At 37.8% G+C, this 18,824-nt stretch overlaps 1 protein-coding gene across 3 annotated transcripts in view; it reads left to right on the forward strand.

Moving 5' to 3' along the window:
- The window catches only part of TRPS1 (trichorhinophalangeal syndrome I), a 238,541-nt gene extending 228,075 nt beyond the window's left edge, over positions 1-10,466 (forward strand). For all 3 annotated transcript variants that reach the window (XM_004679631.2, XM_004679630.2, XM_012723090.1), the window contains exons 5-6: positions 4,833-4,955; positions 7,929-10,466. In XM_004679631.2, coding sequence (XP_004679688.1) covers positions 4,833-4,955; positions 7,929-8,990 — 1,185 coding nt within the window. In that variant the 3' untranslated portion in view covers positions 8,991-10,466. The remainder of the gene's footprint in view (positions 1-4,832; positions 4,956-7,928) is intronic.
- Positions 10,467-18,824: the final 8,358 nt, after the last annotated feature.

An 18,824-nucleotide genomic window follows, 5' to 3' on the forward strand; every position in this document is an offset into this window, starting at 1 on the left:
ATAAAGTTAGCTGTGAACCTAAAATCTCGTAAGGTTCTATTTTTTTTTTTCTTTTTAAAGCTTCTTTTGTTTGTTTTTAGTTGCTATACTTCCTGGTATTTTCCACAGTAAGAAAAAAATAATACATTATTGGATTTTAAATGTACCTACATTAGAGATGGGTGTGTCGTTTTTCTGTTTCAAATCCAGCTCTGGATGACTGTCCAAATTCATCACCTTCATTGCTATTGTGAAAATCAGTACTGTGGTTATAATACATTTGAAATATGGAACGGAAAGGAGATCTGAAGAAGTCTCTGTCCTCGCTGTGAAAGGCACTTTCTTGCTAAGCCAGTTACCAGCCAGACCTCCAAGTTCCTCTCCCAGAATTGCCCTTATCTGTGTGACTAGCCTCCCTTCTCACCTGCACAAGGTCATAGAGATACAAATTATCCTTAACTCCTAAAGATAGCTTGTAGGAAAAGAAAAAGCAATCTTCTTTAAATGTCTACATGGCATCTATAGTACCACCTGCGTTGTCTGATTATAATGAATGAAAAGAGGATACCTGATCTTGTATTCTTAGTCCCTTGCAAGTGCCTGACTTCAGCTGTTTCTCAAAAATAAGTGGGGAATGTAGGATTGGAATTTAATTCTCTTGATTTTATTTTCTACAATATCATTTAGTATGTCTGCCCACCAGGAGATAAAGTTGTCAGTCTGACAGGGAGACATTGAAAGGATTCTTTTTTTTTTCTTTTTTCATAAGTAGGAGTGACTGCTAATTATAAAAGAAAGGCGAGCAAGATTATTTTCAACATTATTAATGTTTACTTGTTCAAAACAGAGCAGTGTCCTGAGTGCTTATTACTTACGTTACTTAGAATAGTGGCTGTCAGGAGCAGTGACTTCTGTTCTTAGTAATCATAGTATAACAGAGAATGACAAAATATTTTAAAACTCTGTCATGCATGATAAACTATGAAAGAAATAAGGCCTTCAGTGCCTTTCTTTTTCTTTGATAAGGCCAAGCTTGCTTTTATTTTATTTATTTTTATGTGTGTGCTCCCAAAATTTAACAGATTTTATTTATTTTTATTTATTTATTGTTTACATCATTCTTCATTTTGTGCATTTTTTCATCTCAGTTGTAATCCCCGAGGGCTTCCCTCCACCACTTCACCCATGTGCCATCACCATAGTTCCATGCACTCTTCCCACCCCAGTTCTGATCCCGTTCCCCTTTCCACCCCCACAAAATGGCTCTGGTTTGTAGTTGTTCATTGTTTTCATTTTTACTTTATTACATTTGCTTCTCTCTGTTTTTGCCCCCCTGACCCTTTATGCTTCTGCTATGAGTGAAACCATCCAGTATTTTTCTTTTTTCTTTCTTGTTTATTTCACTAAGCATGATCCCTTCCAGCTCCAACCAGATTGCTGCAAAAGGCATGAGTTTGTCTTTTTTGATTGCTGAGTAATATTCCATTGTGCATATGTACCACATCCTTTTAATGCAGTCTTCTATTTTTGGGCATTTGGATTGATCCCACATCTTTCCTATTATAAATAGAACAGCAATAAACATGGGGGTGCAGGTGTCCTTTTGAATTAATGTTTTTGTGTCCTTTGGATAATGCCTAGGAATGGAATTGCTGGGTCATATGGAAGTTCTATTTTTAGCAGTTTGAGAGACTCCAACCGCTTTCCATAGTGGTAGCTTGCTTTTTAAAAGTAATGGAAGGAGCTACTCTGTTCTGCCTTGTTCTGGTAATAGAGTGCCTCCATGTCCTGGATTGGGTTTAGGGTGTTGATAACTTCAGAAGCAACACCCCACTGTGCCCAGCCAGGCTGCATTATACATGACAAAATAGGGCCAGGTTCTTACTTGTGTTGTGTCTCAACAGAGATGACATGGATCTCAGTGTTCATGCCACTAGAGATATTACCCATTGGCCCCCACCATCTCTGCTGCTTCCAGAAATGGCAATGATAAATTTGTTTGGATGGGAGGTAGCTTAATGTGTGAAGTATTTCTCACCTACCTCCCACTCTCCACCCCCACACCAATACGTTCCTATTGAATTCTAGGTGTGAACACCTAGATATTTCACTCTGACTCAACTTTCCATTCTCATTTTTGATAAGATTGACAAAAATAAAATACATTTGATAGCCAAAATACAGTTGTATTTTAAGCATATTTGAAATGTTCAATAAGTCAACAAGAGAGATGAAAACAAAATGAACAAACTAATTTTCTATTACACAAAAAATCACCGTTGACTACCCTTGATAATAAGCAACCTTACTGAGCACTTACTATCTTCCTGGCACTGTTTTATTTGCCTCCATTAGGCCACATAATACTCACTGCAAGTCACTCCTTAAAGATGGGGAAATTTATGCCTCAAGAGGTTGTTAAGTAACTTGTCCAAAGTTGCACCCAGCAGAAGGCAAGGACATGTTTTGAATACAAGTCATCTGACTCCTAAATCTGATTACTTACATGCTATACTGACTCCAAAGCACTCCTGAGTGAATCCAAAGCACTTCTGATGTATTTAAGAGGAGATAGAGTTTACGTAAATATACTTTTATTGGAGCATAAGTGCTGTTAGAAACCGGCACTATAATTTCAGGATTTTCCCTCTAACTAATGAAGGGCATTTTCCTTGCAAAAGAATTAAGCACAAAATTGTGCAAGGATTGAAATGCTCTCTGAAACCGGGATTACACCCACTTTGGCATGCTGTGTCAAGCACCTAGGGCATAAGGGGAAAAAAGCAGGCTGGAGTGAATGGTTGCACATTCAGATTTGAGTCTCAGCCATCTATGTGGGTTAGTAGCCAAATGGACATTTACATTGCTCTTGTCCGGATCAAGTCGGTGTTTATTTGTCACATGTTATTTAGATCTAGAAAAAAGACAGCATGACCCCAGAGAAGTTGCACACTTACAACCTGACTGGGATCCCCAACTGACTTAGGAGAAAGAGTTTGATAAACACTTCATTTGATAGTTCATGGCTTTTCGGGAAACAGCAATCTCGCCTTTTGCAGTCGGACCCAGTCGGGTCTGGTAGACTGACACTCTTTCTGAAATTTAGAAACTTGCGATCCATTCTTGGTCCTGATATGGGGGTATGGGGCTTGTAGAAAAAGGGGAGCCAGAGATTATCTTGGTGAAAAATCTAGCTTTTATTGCATCATCTAAAGTAGCACAACCTGCTGCACTAATGAAATCGTGTTCTTGGTTGAAAAGGGCAATTGTTAGCCTGACTTTGTGCTCACTAAAAACATTCCCCCAATCTTGTTAAATTATTGCTCTCATTTCAGGTTTTTATGGCTGTGCAGCTTACCAGCCCTCATTTCTTTACGTTTCATTCATTTTCCTTGTATTGATGATTAATGGAGGATGTCGAATGTTAGAGTGAGCAGACATCAGCAATTGCAAGATCATAATTAGTTTAGCTGACGAGGGCCTCTGATAGCACTTGCATCTGGATGGAAAAATTACCCTATAGGGAACTGGCTGCTTACCAGGTCTTTTTAGTGATACATTGTGAAACACCCGATGAATCAAATGCCCTTTCAATGCCAAGAAAGTGTTCCAGTCTTGAAGCCAAAATTATGTCTGCAGAAAGCTTTCCATTTGAAATGTATCAGAGTACAATTATAACCATTGTATTTTCTTGGCAGGGTTACCAGTAGTCTACAGTATGGACTCAAGTTAAATAAATTGCCTAAATTTTATGAATCCCTGAAATTTTGACTTACAGTGTTTGTAATTTTAAATTTATAATAAAATTGTGCCCCGCCAAGACTTTTTCCACTCCTTATCTAACATGCACATTTTATCATTAAAGACTTTGCTTCCTAGAGAAAGGAGAGCGGAGTCCCAATTCAGGCTTTTTTTTCTTCCCCTGCAGTAAGAGAATTCCATTTCCTGCCTGTTAGTATTTGTGCCTACAAACACAGCCTGACTTTTGTTTCAATGAGAACTTTAGTGCAATCACTTGATAACAGGAAAGGAACAAGCGATACTAATCACCTACTTTTAAATATTCTTAGATTTTTGAATCTCGTGATTACAGAATTCAGCCTACTGAAATCAGTTTGCATTCGGAGGGGCATGTGATGTCCAAGTTCTTAGTCAAATAAAGTAAATAAATAGCCATTGATGGGACTCTGTTGTCTGGCTTAGCAGATACCTTCTAAGGCTTCTCATTAGTAATATTGTACTTCTAGTTGGCAGAGTTTCTATTGCCCGTGCCTTCTCATCTCTGCGAAATAAGAATGTGTTCTCTGGCCGATTTGACAGTGGCAATCCAAAGACTAGTCCTGAGTGTTTTATATGCTCTTAATCCTTAGGTTACGTGAATGACATCCAAAAAGCTCCAAATCAGATTTCATTTTAAATGCTCATGTGCCCGCATTTATCTCAAGTTCGACTGTTTGAAAGCTCACGTGGCAAGCGCTGTTGCTTTTCCAAAGCATATTAAACATATTGCCATGTTCTGTCTTTGGCTTTTGTTTTGACACTTTTAAAAGGTATATTTTAGGGTTCAGCATTTAGGAGCCATCATTAAGGGCACAAAACCCAAAGTTCAAAAAGTTAAAGCTGTTTCTGTGAAAAGCCTTTGGTGTTGCACACACCTCATCCATCACTGTAGGGTTAATTATAATGAAAATCAGCGGTGCCTATTAAACACAATTGAACCTGACCTCATTATGGGCAGTGTGGTTTTATACTGTCATTGTTGCTAGTCTAAAGACAAAACTCCTGGGTTGATTTGGTTTAACTCCACTGATCACGTGACTCACCTCTGACCTTGTGTTTTTTTTCCATTTCAGAGGCGTAGAGGCTCGGGTGTTTTTTGTGCCAATTGCTTGACCACAAAGACCTCTCTCTGGCGAAAGAATGCAAATGGCGGATATGTATGCAACGCGTGTGGCCTCTACCAGAAGCTTCACTCGGTAAGAACTCGTTAGACTGTTTCAGGAAAAGCTTTATAAAGCCAGCCTGGTCTGTGGTGTGATGAGTACCATTCCCCGGCTGGCAGCGTCTGCCCACGCAGCATTTAAAACCGGCACTTGAGGTGAACATGTGATTTATGGTGAAATGGCCTTAGATGCTAGGGGGAGATACAGTTGAGACTATTAGTAACACATTATATTTCCTTTCATATAAAAGCTGCAAATAATTCATGCCTGTGAACTTGACAGTATGACAATCGAATTGTTATCAGAATTTGGTGAAATTAATTTAGCTAAAAAGGAGCCACCTTCTTAAAGCTCAAAAGTACTTTAAAAGCTTGTTTTTGTGGAAGAGAACTAACCCGTGCTCAGTGTAAAATGTCGGGGCATGGATAGAATGCTTAGGAATGCTAGTTTCCACTGTTCCTTTGGAATTTGCCACGTGGCTTCTTCGTGGCCGTAGGGGCTGCAGCTCAGGGGTCGGGTACGTCTGAGCAGGAGCCCAGGACATCAGCCGAACTGTGGTGCAGCTCCAAACGCTTGGGCACAGGGGCTGCAGGCCTGTGGAGCACACATCAGCATCCACCGGGCAGCGTAGACCCTTTGTGTTTTCAGGTCTCTGAAAACTTCTTCTCTGGTCCATGGAGGTACTTCGAGGTGTTTCTTTGCAAGTTAGTCAGAATCCCATCACAGAATTTACACTCACAAATCTCCCATCTGAATACCCATTTAGCTTTCTGAAGGATAGTTTCTTTTTTTAGTTTAGAAAGTTTATCTGCTAACAAGAGCTGCTTTTAAAAATAGGAATACCCCATTTAGTAAACAGAAATCTATTTCCCTCTGCCGTTTTCATTTTGCTTGGCATTTTACCATGGCCCTTAGCACAAGCTAGTGAATAGATTACAGCTACAGGGAATAGAATTTTAGACAAAACATCCTCATAAATGGACCATGGGAAGCACTCTTTAAAAAAACAAAAATGAATGCTGCCAACAATACTAATTGGTGGCAAACAGCACAAACCTTAGTTATCATTAGCATGTAGGTAGTAGAAGATTCCTCCTTACTTCACCACCTTACATTTTTTTTAGCCTGCACCATTTGAGAATAGCAATGAACTTTCATTTAATAAGAACTGACATTAATGATTTTAACTGCACTCTGGACAATCATGAGCCAAGACTTAATTAAACCACTGCTCTTCCAGGTATGATAACTGATATAAACTAAATATTTTTTAGTATTTAGTTGAGCATCCATCTCCCAGAGACAAGATGTTTTTAGTTTGGAAATATTTCTTATCATAAACTGAAATACATGAAGGTTATACCATATTTCAGGTTGAAGACTACCAAGAAATTATGGACCTTTAAAAATGATGTTAATGCAAATTTCACTTTTTCGTAAGGTAGAGATTAAATGCTATATATTTTTATAATATGAATGTGAGCTCATTATAAACCTGAAGATTCTGAACAAGGCGTAGCCAGAGTACACAGTGTTCATACTGAAACCAGTAATTGAATTGTCAGTAATAAGTGTGTTATCTTCCCTTGCTTCAAACTATCTTTGTGACAATAGAAACATTCCAAAAATGATTTCTATCTGTACTTTATTTAATATGTAAAAGTTACTCCCTTTCATTAAGGTGCCTCCTTCCTAGCAATAATTCACAAATTACATACTGCATATGTATGTTGTGTAGAAATTGTTCCTCAACTTCAGTAATCGTTTACAAAAAGATCTTAGCCCATTCAAAAGAGTCTCTAAATTTTAATATGTAAATATACATTTATGAAAATTATTCTTCTGACTTTAGAACTAAAACTCAGAGCTCTTGCACATTATTTTGGTACAGACTTATCTGTGGATTTTAGTTGTGTAATACAAACTAAATGTACATAAATACTAGTCCTATACTGGTTTAGCTGAGTAAAACACTTAAGCAGGGTGAAAGTCAGCATTTAGTCTAAAAATAGATTATAATGACAGGTTGGATACTTGAGCCAAGGCTACAAATGCATTTAGACTTGTAACAGAAAACAATCATTCTTTCTGTAAGCAAGTTAAATCTTCCACAGTGTGTCAGATACCACTAAAAGAAGAGAAATCAAAGTGAGAAATTAAAAAAATAGCACCCATCGATTTGCTTTGATTACCCAGTATATGTCCACATTATTCTATCAGTTTTGCATTTATTATTTATACTCTGATTTTAATATTTTATATTCACACTTGCAATTATTTAGGAGAATGTTAAGTATTAGTCAGCTCAGGCTGCCATAACAAGCTACTTTAGATTGAGTGTCTCAAACAACAGAAATATATTCTCACACAGCTCTGGGCCCTGCAAGTCTGAGATCTGAATACCTGGATTCTAGAGAAAACGCTGTTGCTGGCTGGCAAGAGTGGCCTTCTCATTCTGTCTCCCTGCAACCTCACTTACACTTCCCAAAGGCCCTATCCCTAAATATAATGATGTTGCAGCTTAGAGCTTCAGATTCTGAATTTGGGAGAGGGGGCATGATCAGTCTACAGTGATGTTACTTTCTCCACACTTGTCATCAAAGTCGGTCTGTCATGTCACCTTGTTGACATCTAAGTGCCTGACTTGCAGGTTGAGAAATGCTTCAGAAAAATCCCATTTCCTCAAGTAACTTTCTACACAGTTTTATCACTAAATGATGCAATTCCCAAGTCTATTGAATTTGAAAAAGCTGTTTCAAGTAGATTAAAGTTTTCAGGCCTCCCTGCAAAGATGAGCATGATTTAATTAGGCAAAAATGGGGCGCTTTAGTTACTTCATCTGATCTTGCTTAGGGCAAAAGGAAGAGGTTTAGTAAATCTATCATATAAAGCCTACCCCTGGCTTTGAACTTCAGCGTGGTTTATATTTGTGAGGAATTGTTAATGCATTTTAATGTATTTTTTAATGTTTCCCTTTTATGTATTGTGTGTGTGTTTTCTCTGCAGACTCCCAGACCTTTAAACATCATTAAACAAAACAACGGTGAGCAGATTATTAGGAGAAGAACAAGAAAGCGCCTTAACCCAGAGGCACTTCAGGCTGAGCAGCTCAACAAACAGCAGAGGGGTGGCGGTGAGGAGCAGGTCAATGGAAGCCCCTTAGAGAGGAGGTCAGAAGATCACTTAACTGAAAGTCACCAGAGAGAAATTCCACTCCCGAGCCTGAGTAAATATGAAGCGCAGGGTTCATTGACTAAAAGCCATTCTGCTCAGCAGCCAGTCCTGGTCAGCCAAACTCTGGATATTCACAAAAGGATGCAACCTTTGCACATTCAGATAAAAAGTCCTCAGGAAAGTACTGGAGACCCAGGAAATAGTTCATCCATATCTGAAGGGAAAGGTAGTTCTGAGAGAGGCAGCCCCATAGAAAAGTACATGAGACCTGCGAAACACCCAAATTACTCTCCACCAGGCAGCCCTATTGAAAAGTATCAGTACCCCCTTTTTGGACTTCCCTTTGTACATAATGACTTCCAGAGTGAAGCTGATTGGCTGCGGTTCTGGAGTAAATATAAGCTCTCCATTCCTGGGAATCCGCACTACTTGAGTCATGTGCCTGGCCTACCAAATCCTTGCCAAAACTATGTGCCTTATCCCACCTTCAATCTGCCTCCTCATTTTTCAGCTGTTGGATCAGACAATGACATTCCTCTAGATTTGGCGATCAAGCATTCCAGACCTGGGCCAACTGCAAACGGTGCCTCCAAGGAGAAAACGAAGGCACCGTCAAATGTAAAAAACGAAGGTCCCTTGAATGTAGTAAAAACAGAGAAAGTTGATAGAAGTACGCAAGATGAACTTTCCACAAAATGTGCGCACTGTGGCATTGTCTTTCTGGATGAAGTGATGTATGCTTTGCATATGAGTTGCCATGGTGACAGTGGACCTTTTCAGTGCAGCATATGCCAGCATCTTTGCACGGACAAATATGACTTCACAACTCATATCCAGAGGGGCCTGCATAGGAACAATGCACAAGCAGAAAAAAATGGAAAACCTAAAGAGTAAAAACCTTAGCACTTAGCACAATTAAATAGAAATAGGTTTTCTTGATGGGAATTCAATAGCTTGTAATGTCTTATGAAGACCTATTAAAAGAAAATACTTCCTAGAGCCTGCCTTATCCAACGTGAAATTCCCTTCTTTTATTATTCTTTCTTTCGATGAGTAGGTTACCACGATTAACAAGTGAGACAAATGGTCAGTGAGAAAAAAACACGGAGATGGTAAATAGTCATGTTTTAGAACCTAGTAAGTCACAGCCATCTTGGCAGATGCGTACTGTGGAAGCCATCCGCAAGAAGTTTCACCAGACTGTAATTATTGTTTGTGAGGACAGAGATCAAAGCTGTCTAGAATTTGGAAGGGTTTACATTTTATGATACTGAAGCAGTAGGGGGCTGGCATTGGCCCATTGGTTCCAAAACCCATAAATTGTTGCCTAAATTTAGAAGGATCATGAAATCCTAGGCAGATGAAGGGAAAGCTGATCTCCAGGGCAGTGAAGGGAAAATGGCGCCCTCTAACATTTAGCCTCCTCTCATTGACCATGTCTCAGATTTAGAACCAGAAATGGGAGCTGTGGTTAGGCGTGGTGAGAGAGCAGCAAGAAAAGTGACAGATGTCTGGCAATGTGTTTTTGGCCAGACCTGCCTGTACATACATGCACACCCTCTCTGATTATCTTGTCCTTTAGATGTTCAAATACTCCTTTCGAAAGTAGTCCTTTTGTTTGCAATTTAGGTTCATTTTATCCAAATATACTTGCATTCTTAAAAACGATATCCTCGATGCTTATGTAGTCATTTTATTGTAGCCAGATATTTCTTTCTTGTATGTGATGAACCAGTTTGGATTTATTTTTTTAAGCCTCCTCTTGGTCACTTAACTCACTTAGCACATGATAAGGAAAGGGACCCCCCTCCATTCAAAAGACTAGATGGATACACAACTTCAGATCATGGGCTTAATTTGTTGAGAACACCTGGTATTTCTCCACAAGGTAACCTGCTGTATTTATTTATTTTCTTTTGGTTAAATATAATTTCCAAACTTTGTGGTCAGGCAGCGTCTAAGGTTACGTTACCACAGACTGACAGTTGGTATATGTACCAATCAATCCCTTCATTAGACTTATACAGGTTTAGTTAAGTAGCATTAAATAGGATTCCTAGAAATATGTCTTCATAGAACTTTTAATACTTAAGGCTTTGTAAAACTATCCATGAAGGGAAAAGCTCCTCAGCATAACTGCTCAGGGAAATAGGGCTAAATAACTGAACATTAAATAATTGGTTAAAGGTGCTGTTAGTCGAGCCTCAATGCTTGCTACAAGGATGTATGTACAAGGACTGACTTTAATAATTTGCATTATATTGTCCCAACCAGTAGTTTATTTTTTGCCACGGAGATGTAGAAGATATTACAAGCTACTGGATGCACTGTCAGATTAACTTATTTCATTAAAGAAGTTGGGAGAACAAATAGGAAAAAAAAACTTATTTTTCTAGTAAATATTAATGTATTACATTTCAAATAATGGTGCCTGACATATTGAATAATTATTTTCTACAGTGTACGTATGCAACAAAGATATTCCATCATGCATTAGAGTCAGTTCTGGCTCTGCCTAGCTGTTTACATTTGCAAATGTAGCAAACAAGGTAATGAAGCAACTATTTCTATTGCAGTAGATATCTTGTGTGTGTGTGTGTGTGTGTGCATTAAAGTTGTAAACGGTAACATGAAACAAATGAAAGTTCTTGATATAATGGTATGGAAACAAGAAGGAAATGAAAATATTTTTATGCCTACTTAGGAAAAAAGGGTAGCACTATTCATTCATTCCAAGTACTTTTTTTTTTTTAATTTTTAAGCTCTTAACTCACATTGTTATGCTTACAATGATAAACATATATCCTCTTTTTATTGCTTTGTCTATGTTTCAGATGAAACATTTCAGAGATTATTTTGATAAGTGCTGTTGGACTCTGCAGCATCCATGTTTTATTGCATTCTGTAGTCGCATTTGCACTCCATTTTTACATTAATTTGCAGTTGCTTTGTATTGTTTTGTTTTGTTTGGGTTTTGTTTATTTTTCACAGTGCCAGGTCTTTGTTTCTTAAAGTTGGATGGCAGGTAGAGTTCAACCAGTTCTTGACTGTTGTAGTGAATGAAGTTAAAAATGTCTTTCAGATGTTGTATTGTCATTTCCATTCTTGCATTTTTGTTATCATATAAAAAAAGAGAGATTGAGAGAGAGACAGAGAGCCTGAGAGAAAGAGAGACAGAGAAATCAGGACAAGTCTTCTGCTTCAGTTTTCTTTTGAAAGGGCCCTATTCTAATCTCAACTGTCCAGAGCTCTAATCTCACATAAACGTCAATAAAGAGGTGGAATGAAGAACATTTGGCATTCAAATTATATGATAGAATTGATCTTTATTAGAAATCTTGCTGAATGCAAATCAGTGTACAGGCAGACTTGAGAGTTGGCCACTAAAGATCTAAAAAAGAGGGGAAATTTCCCAGACAACAAAACTACAGTTAATTTTCTTAGTGACAAGATTATTATGGAAGCACACGCTGGCAGTCCACAAGCAGCCTTTCCACAGAGTGCTCAAACCAGTAAAATACCAGGAGCTCGGTTTACTTGGCAGTATTACAATATGACTTTTTGGGCAAAACTACTCTTTAAGCGATGACTCCAGTGTGTGAGACACAGAGAGGTTGTTCAACTTTGGCATGTATGCCATTGCTTTTAATTTAATAATGATTTTTTGTTTTGTTTTTGTCAGACAGATATAGTAGTAATGACTGGCATTGAAAAATGCCTATCACTATTCTTGGAATATTTATGGTCAGTTGACTTTTGGTAGAACATTCTTGGATAGTATTGAGACGATAGATCTTATTCCACATTTCTTTATTATGATTTTTCATTTTTGTTTTCAACGTTATGTATATTTTGATGGAGAAGTTGGGCTTTTGAAAAAGATAAAAAAAAAATTGTGTCCCTGAAATACCCTATTTTTTACTTATGAAAACCTTTGTTTCACCTTTCAAAATATAAAAGCAGATGGTTGTGATTGGTTTTGGTTTGAAGATTTCTGAATCATTTACTCTTAAATTGTGATTTTCAAAGACTCATGTCAGTACTTAACCAATTTTTTGAGGATTTCCAAGGTGTTTTAGGAATTTACCCACTTGGAAAAGACTGCCCCAGCAATGAAAACTAAGTGTCTGCTAGAATAGTATGCCGTTTAAAAACTATAGACCTTTCAAATTACTTCTCTTTATTCTGAATTGAGTTTGGGATCAGACATTATGCCAGGACCAGCTCATACATTCTCATTCTCCCTTTTCTCTCTCTCTCTCTCTGTCTCTCATCCATACATTCATATCATTGTTTGGGATAGAAAAGTCTTAAAGAGCCAGCCCATCTCAAAAGGTTGTAGATTGATTGACACTACATGACTAAGTACATAAGGAAAGGATGGCGCTCTAGATGTTAACATGATAACTCTATAGATCAGAAGGTCAAGAGTGCGCCCATTCTTTCTACATGACATATTGAGATGTTCTTTAAAAAAAAAATCAACTTTTAAGATAGTGATGTTTTGTTCTAAACTGTTCTCTTTTAGTAAAGGTAGATTTTAGAAAACAAGCATGGGGATTCTTTTCTAAGGTAATATTAATGAGAAGAAAAAAGTGATTACCTTTAACAGCTCTTTGTCGAAGCCTGTGGTAGCACATTATGTTTATGATTGCACATAATCTATTATGATCCAATGCAAATACAGCTCCAAAAATATTAAATGTATATATATATTTTTAAATGCCTGAGGAAATACGTTTTTCTTAATTAATTGAAGAGTATCAATACTGCTATTAAAATAATGATTAGCCTCCTGCTTGTGTGGCTACAGACCATCACAAGGTGACCTGTCCTGATGCCTCGGAACCACCTGCCTGTTTAGTTAGCAAACATTAAGGAAATTCTAGAGGGGGAACATCTGCCATCCAGCGACAGAAGCATGGAGTAAAGCCGTTCAGCTTCAGCCAGCCTTTTGCCTAAAGGTTATGTGGGCTCACAGCCTCCTGTCTTTGGGCTGATGACCATGGCAAAACATGCAAGGCATCTCTGGTGAGCAAGTAGGTGAACATTTGCTAACTGCCCTAGACTCTGAAAGTCACTGTGCTAACCCAAGGTAGGTACGATGAGGTGGAATTCCATCACAGGAACCATAAATGAGAAGAGGATAGAAAAACACACATCGGGACTTGGAAGGGCTGTGTTATTTTCCCAAAGAAAGACTTGGCCCAGGGCGGATGGCATGGCTTCTTTACAGAGCACTTCCTTCTGGTTTTCCACTGCTGTTTCGTAGACAGCGGACTTGAGCTCCTGGTAGCCATGCAGCTGTTGAGCAAACACTCATGGTGGTTTGCAGTGATTGGGACCTCTGGAAGATGCTAGGGCAGAAGTGTGTCAAGTCAGGGATGAAGAAAATGTGAAATTCAACATTGATCCCCACATGGAAACTGGATAATGTATGCTCATTGGTGTTCTCTTGGAAGGAAAGATAGAGCTGTAAGCTTCACTCCGTCGTTCTACTCCAGAGCAAAGCAAGAGTAACTTTACGTGGAAATATTTAGCCTTCATCAGAGAATACGGTTCTTCAAGACCAATAAGTCCCAAAACTGGATCCTGATCTTACCCTGGTTGTTTTTCATGATATGACCTGCAGCAAATCACTTTTTCTTTTTGTACCTCAGGTTCCTCACCTGTAAAATGGAAAAAAAAATATATTAATAATAATAATATTAATAATAATAATAATGGTAATGTAGTACTTGTTTGTAAAGCACTTTGCGATCCTTGGTTGCAAGGCACCATGGGAGTGCCAAGTATTATTATTTGGCCAAGGGGCTTATTTAAACTCTCAGTTCCCACACAGGCCAGGAAAGGTTGGGGTCATTTTTGATCAAAATGAGCTGTAACTATCATAACCAGACAGCCTATCGTTTTGGCTATGACAAGGCAAAGCTATAACAAGGCTGAGAAAACCATAATCTTTTAATGGCTACCAACAAGGCAACTGTCACAATAACAAGCCAAATTCCTTAGGGTGGGCTATTTTGACAACATGAATAAATTGGGGGGTGGGACAGGGTGGAAAACATCTCAAAATGCCAATGTAAATTTAACTAAAGCAATATTCACCAGCAGAAAATGTCTTTCGTATGGAATGATTTCATGTTGCTCAGACAAAATTCAATTTGTAGTCCTGATTTGAATATTAGAATGTTGGCTATAATAGTTCTGTTCTTACAACACATGGAATTTTTTTTTTGTTTTATTTAATTTTGTTTTCATAGTGCATGTTCATTTCTACTCACAAACATGTTCTTGGTGTATTTCTTATGCAAACAATCTTCAGGCAGCAAAGATGTCTGTTACATCTAAACTTGAATAATAAAGTTTTACCACCAGTTATACATAATGGCGTTGGTATGGTTTATATGGATTCACTTTCATCATGTAGTAATAGGAAATACAGACCTTTGTAACATATAGACAGGCTCTGATAAATTGAGTTGGTGAGATCAAGTCACCATTAAAAATTATATATTACTAAGATTGAAAAAGCCTGGATTCTCTCAACTTGTTTGTTTTGCTTTGCTTTTTTTTTTTCTTTAACCAATCAATCTCTTATTGACAGACTTTGTGTAAAAAATTATACTAGTTTCTATAGGAAGATTAACAATAAAAATTGTGTTTATTTCAAAAACATTTATTGGTATCAAGTATTGAGTGTTGAGTATTGGTAATGTTCATATTACAATATGTAAAAACTCCTATGTTTAAGGTTAACTTAAGAGCCAGTTAATAGCCACACTTGAATATGATGTGAAAATCCTGATAAGTCAGCTCAAGATTATATTAATAAATTGAATGGCTGTTTGCTTAAAATGAAGTTAGTCAGAGGAGGTTTCCTGAAGGATGAGATGGAACAGGGATGAGGCAAGTGAAATCTAGGCAGGAAGAGGACTTAGACAGACCTGTTTTTAACCTGAAGGAAAAGCACATAAACAACAGGACATAAAGTCCAGAAATGACTCACTGCTTCAGATTTGTTTTGAAAATTTCAAATTAATTAATATCTAACTCTGTGCACAGTTTTCACTTCTCATTATTGTGAACCTTAGTTAACAATCCCTTCATTTTTTTTTTCTAAGCTTTCTCTTCTCCCTTGTTTTGAAAACAGCAGAGTAGAAAGTATAAGGGACTTTCCTAAAGATGGTTGGATTGTTTCACAGCTGGAGGCGACATCACTAGATAAGCATGTCCTAACACTTCATGTGATGTCTTTTCCTCAGTTAGAATTTGACTCTTCTACCTGGGGCTACTTTTCAGGTAAAAGTGAATATGCTTTGTTCCACTCAGGACGGTCAGAATCTCATTGGAAAGGAAAGATGTAGCCCTCACTTCACTTACCATTATTGTGGGGAGAAAAAAGTGATTCAGTCTGTCATCCTTAGATGTCACCCCTCACCCCCCTCACAATCTTCCTTCTCTTGGGGCGGGGGTGCGGGTGGTTTCTGGGTTCTGAAACTAAAGTCATGAGATGCTCAAGCTAGTAGTCTAGATGTAGACTTTGGAATCTGGAGAACTGTATAAAGAATGGCCTAGGAAGCCAAGGCTACTTGTGTTCCCATTTCTACTTCTCAAAACAAATGGACAAAGGGAATTTCACATGAAATCCCATCATTAATGTCAGTGATTAGCGTCTTTTAAAAAAAAAAATACTGCAAGCAAAATAAAACATTCATTAAGGATAAATTCCACCCCTAGACAATCAGAGTGTGACCCTGGAGCTTGAACAATAGTGAATCGGGAAAGAAGCACAGAGGAAATTGGGCAAAGGGCTGTCTTTCCTCTGGGTTTTGTCTCAGACCCCATTGCATCTCCAGCTTTGCTAGGAACCCCTTAAAGTGCTATGCCTGCAGCACCTGCCCTGATCCTTTCGGAAGCAAATTTGCAGAGAAGTAAGCCCTGTGTTTGGAGGATGCCACTAATTACTTTCAACTTTTATTCTCTATCATACTACCCCCAGGTATAATTTTGCTTTTTAAACATCCTGGTATGAACAAACTAACCTTGTGAACAAAGGAATCTAAAGCACTATTAAAGGATGCATAAGTTAATGTGCAAGATGTCCTTCTAACCCCCTCCATATATTTTAGAGGAAGAATTGTGAGTAGAAAAGTGAAGCAAAACAGATGATGGGAAAGGAAGGGCTTTTTCCTGGTGGCTTCCAATGAATAAAGGATTTCAGTAAATAAGTAATTTTTAAATGAAATCCTTTTGCTAGTATTATAATAATAATGTTCTCTGATATTTAGGATGTCAGTAATCTGAAAGGTATCTTTTACGAGTGGAGGCTATGTTAATATGAAAACATTACCACCAGTTCTCTCAACTGCCTGCTCACCAACAAAACATTAAGAAATATTAACTTTCATCTTCAGGTAAGCAATAGAGGCTGGAATGGAAGGGGTTATAAGATAATATAATTGAAATTGTTTAAGCTACTTCCACAATAGAAAATAAATGGTGAGAAAGTTTAAGCAATTTCTCAGGCATACTTATGAACTCCAAACACAAATATAAGACATATTTTTCAGAACATGTCCTCTTCTGGCATGCAAGTGTATACAATTAATGGCATTTTCTTCAGAGGATCAAATTCTGTGTGTGTATGTGTGTGTATATATATATACATACATATATATATATATATATATACATACATATATATAATTTATACACAACATGTATTATTCAATTGACACTTAAAAGCATATGCACACCAGTGGGCTGCAAAGCTCAATTTGATGTCAATATGATGGTCTGCTGTAGTTTTATTTTTTATGATTGCCTTGATTTTTCTTAGTGAAATTATCATTGCCATTATTTTATTGGTGGTGACCTGTAGTATAAACCCAGACTTCATACATTCATTCAACAATTATTAATATAGCAGTTACTAGGTACCAGGAGTTATTCTAGGTATTTGTATTAAATAAAAGAATGGACCAACACTGCTATTTATAACAAATGCATAAATTGCATTTCCTACTTGAAGTTGATAAATGCTCTGGGAAATAAGTAGGCAGAATTAAGGGAAGGAGGACTAGAGGTCATTTTCAATAGGCTAAAAAGTGATGTAGGCTTCATTTTAGCCAAGACATAAAGGAAAGACTGGCAGAGTGAGCAGAGGGAAAAGTTCCGGCTGATGATGAGGACAGCTTGTGAACTTGAGAATGTAGGAATGCCCATGTGGTTAGGTCAGGGCAAACTAGGGAGAAAATATGTAGTACTTCCGGCAGAAAGCAGTGTGGGAGGAACTCAGACCATTTAGCACATTGTACTCCACTTGGAGGGATGAGGCTTTTTTTCTGTCTGAAGTGGGAATATTTTAGTGTTTTAAGAAGAATATTATTTAATCTGTATTTCAGTGGGATCACTTCTTCCTAAGTTTGGAATAAATCATGGGAGGTGAGTCAAGGAAATGAGATAGAAAACTAATTTACTCATCCCTGCAAGAGATGAGCAGGTAAGAAAAGCAGTTACAATTCCAAAGAAGTAGAACAAATTAGATTGTCTGGATGTGGGGTGTGAAAGTGAAGAGCCACTAATTACATCAAGACTTTGATACAAGCAACTGGAAGAGTATATAGAATATATTAGGTTGATCAGATTTGGGGGATGGGGTGGACAGGTAGGAATTATAATCTGGACATTTCAAACAAAGCTCAAGTAGAGTGTCGGTCTTCATATCCAAAGATGGGCAGGTAACATTTAAAATCCTGAGACCAATTGAATAAGCTTGGGGATGAACACTTAGAGAAGAAAGGAAGCCCAATCTTTGGAAATCAAGGAAATAAGCGGTCACTACCAACACACTGAAGAAGGAACTCAGGAAGAAAAAGGAATGCCAAGAACATAAGGCATCTCCAAAGGCAAAAATGAAACCAAAAAGTACCCCGAGTAGAGAATGGGTTACAAGATACTGCTGACTGATCAAGTAGGGTAATCACAGAGACTAGGTCACTAGCATTAAAAACATGCCAGGGCGCACTGTAGAATGTGGGGTCCCCAGACAAATGAAAATATGAGGCTGCCTCAGATGTTATTAGGAATTTCAGGACGGTGACAACAGAGCATTAAGTGAAACTCAGGCCCTGAACAAGCACATGGGTCTCATGTCTTTGAAACTGACCCTGGCATGTATTATGAGTAGTTTGATTGGAGATTGGGTGTGAAAGCTTCCTGTAGTGTTCAAGAGAGAACAGAAGAAGTTTGCAGAACTGAATGTAGAAATAATTTGGGTGTTTGCTGCAAAGGAGGTTGGGGGAAGGATATTAACTGGAAAGTTATGTTGAATAAATAGGTTTTATTTCTCTTTTATTTTAGAATAGCAGTACTAAAACCATGTTGCTTTACTAAGGAGATGTATGCAGTAAGGTCTTGTTAGTCTTACAGAAGGGAGGGGGAAATAGCTGGAGTGAAGTTGTGCGGTGGTTGGGGAGGAGATAGGTCCTATGCTGAAGTGCAGAGGATAACTTTAGACAATAAATAATTATTTCACATTTGTAGTCACAATTAGCAGAGCAGATTGTGTCGACAGAGATGTGTGGATGTGACATGTCGTCTTCAAAAGCTCCATTTTCTCGATGAAATGTTTTTCTCATGGTGCCGCTGTTCTGCTTATTTCGTCATTCAAAATTCCAAAGTACTCCATTCAGAAACAAGTAAATGTGTATATTAAGTAAGCCA

Source organism: Condylura cristata, unplaced genomic scaffold (genome assembly GCF_000260355.1).
Source record: "Condylura cristata isolate star-nosed mole 26May11 unplaced genomic scaffold, ConCri1.0 scaffold00009, whole genome shotgun sequence".
NCBI classification, from domain to species: Eukaryota; Metazoa; Chordata; class Mammalia; order Eulipotyphla; family Talpidae; genus Condylura; species Condylura cristata.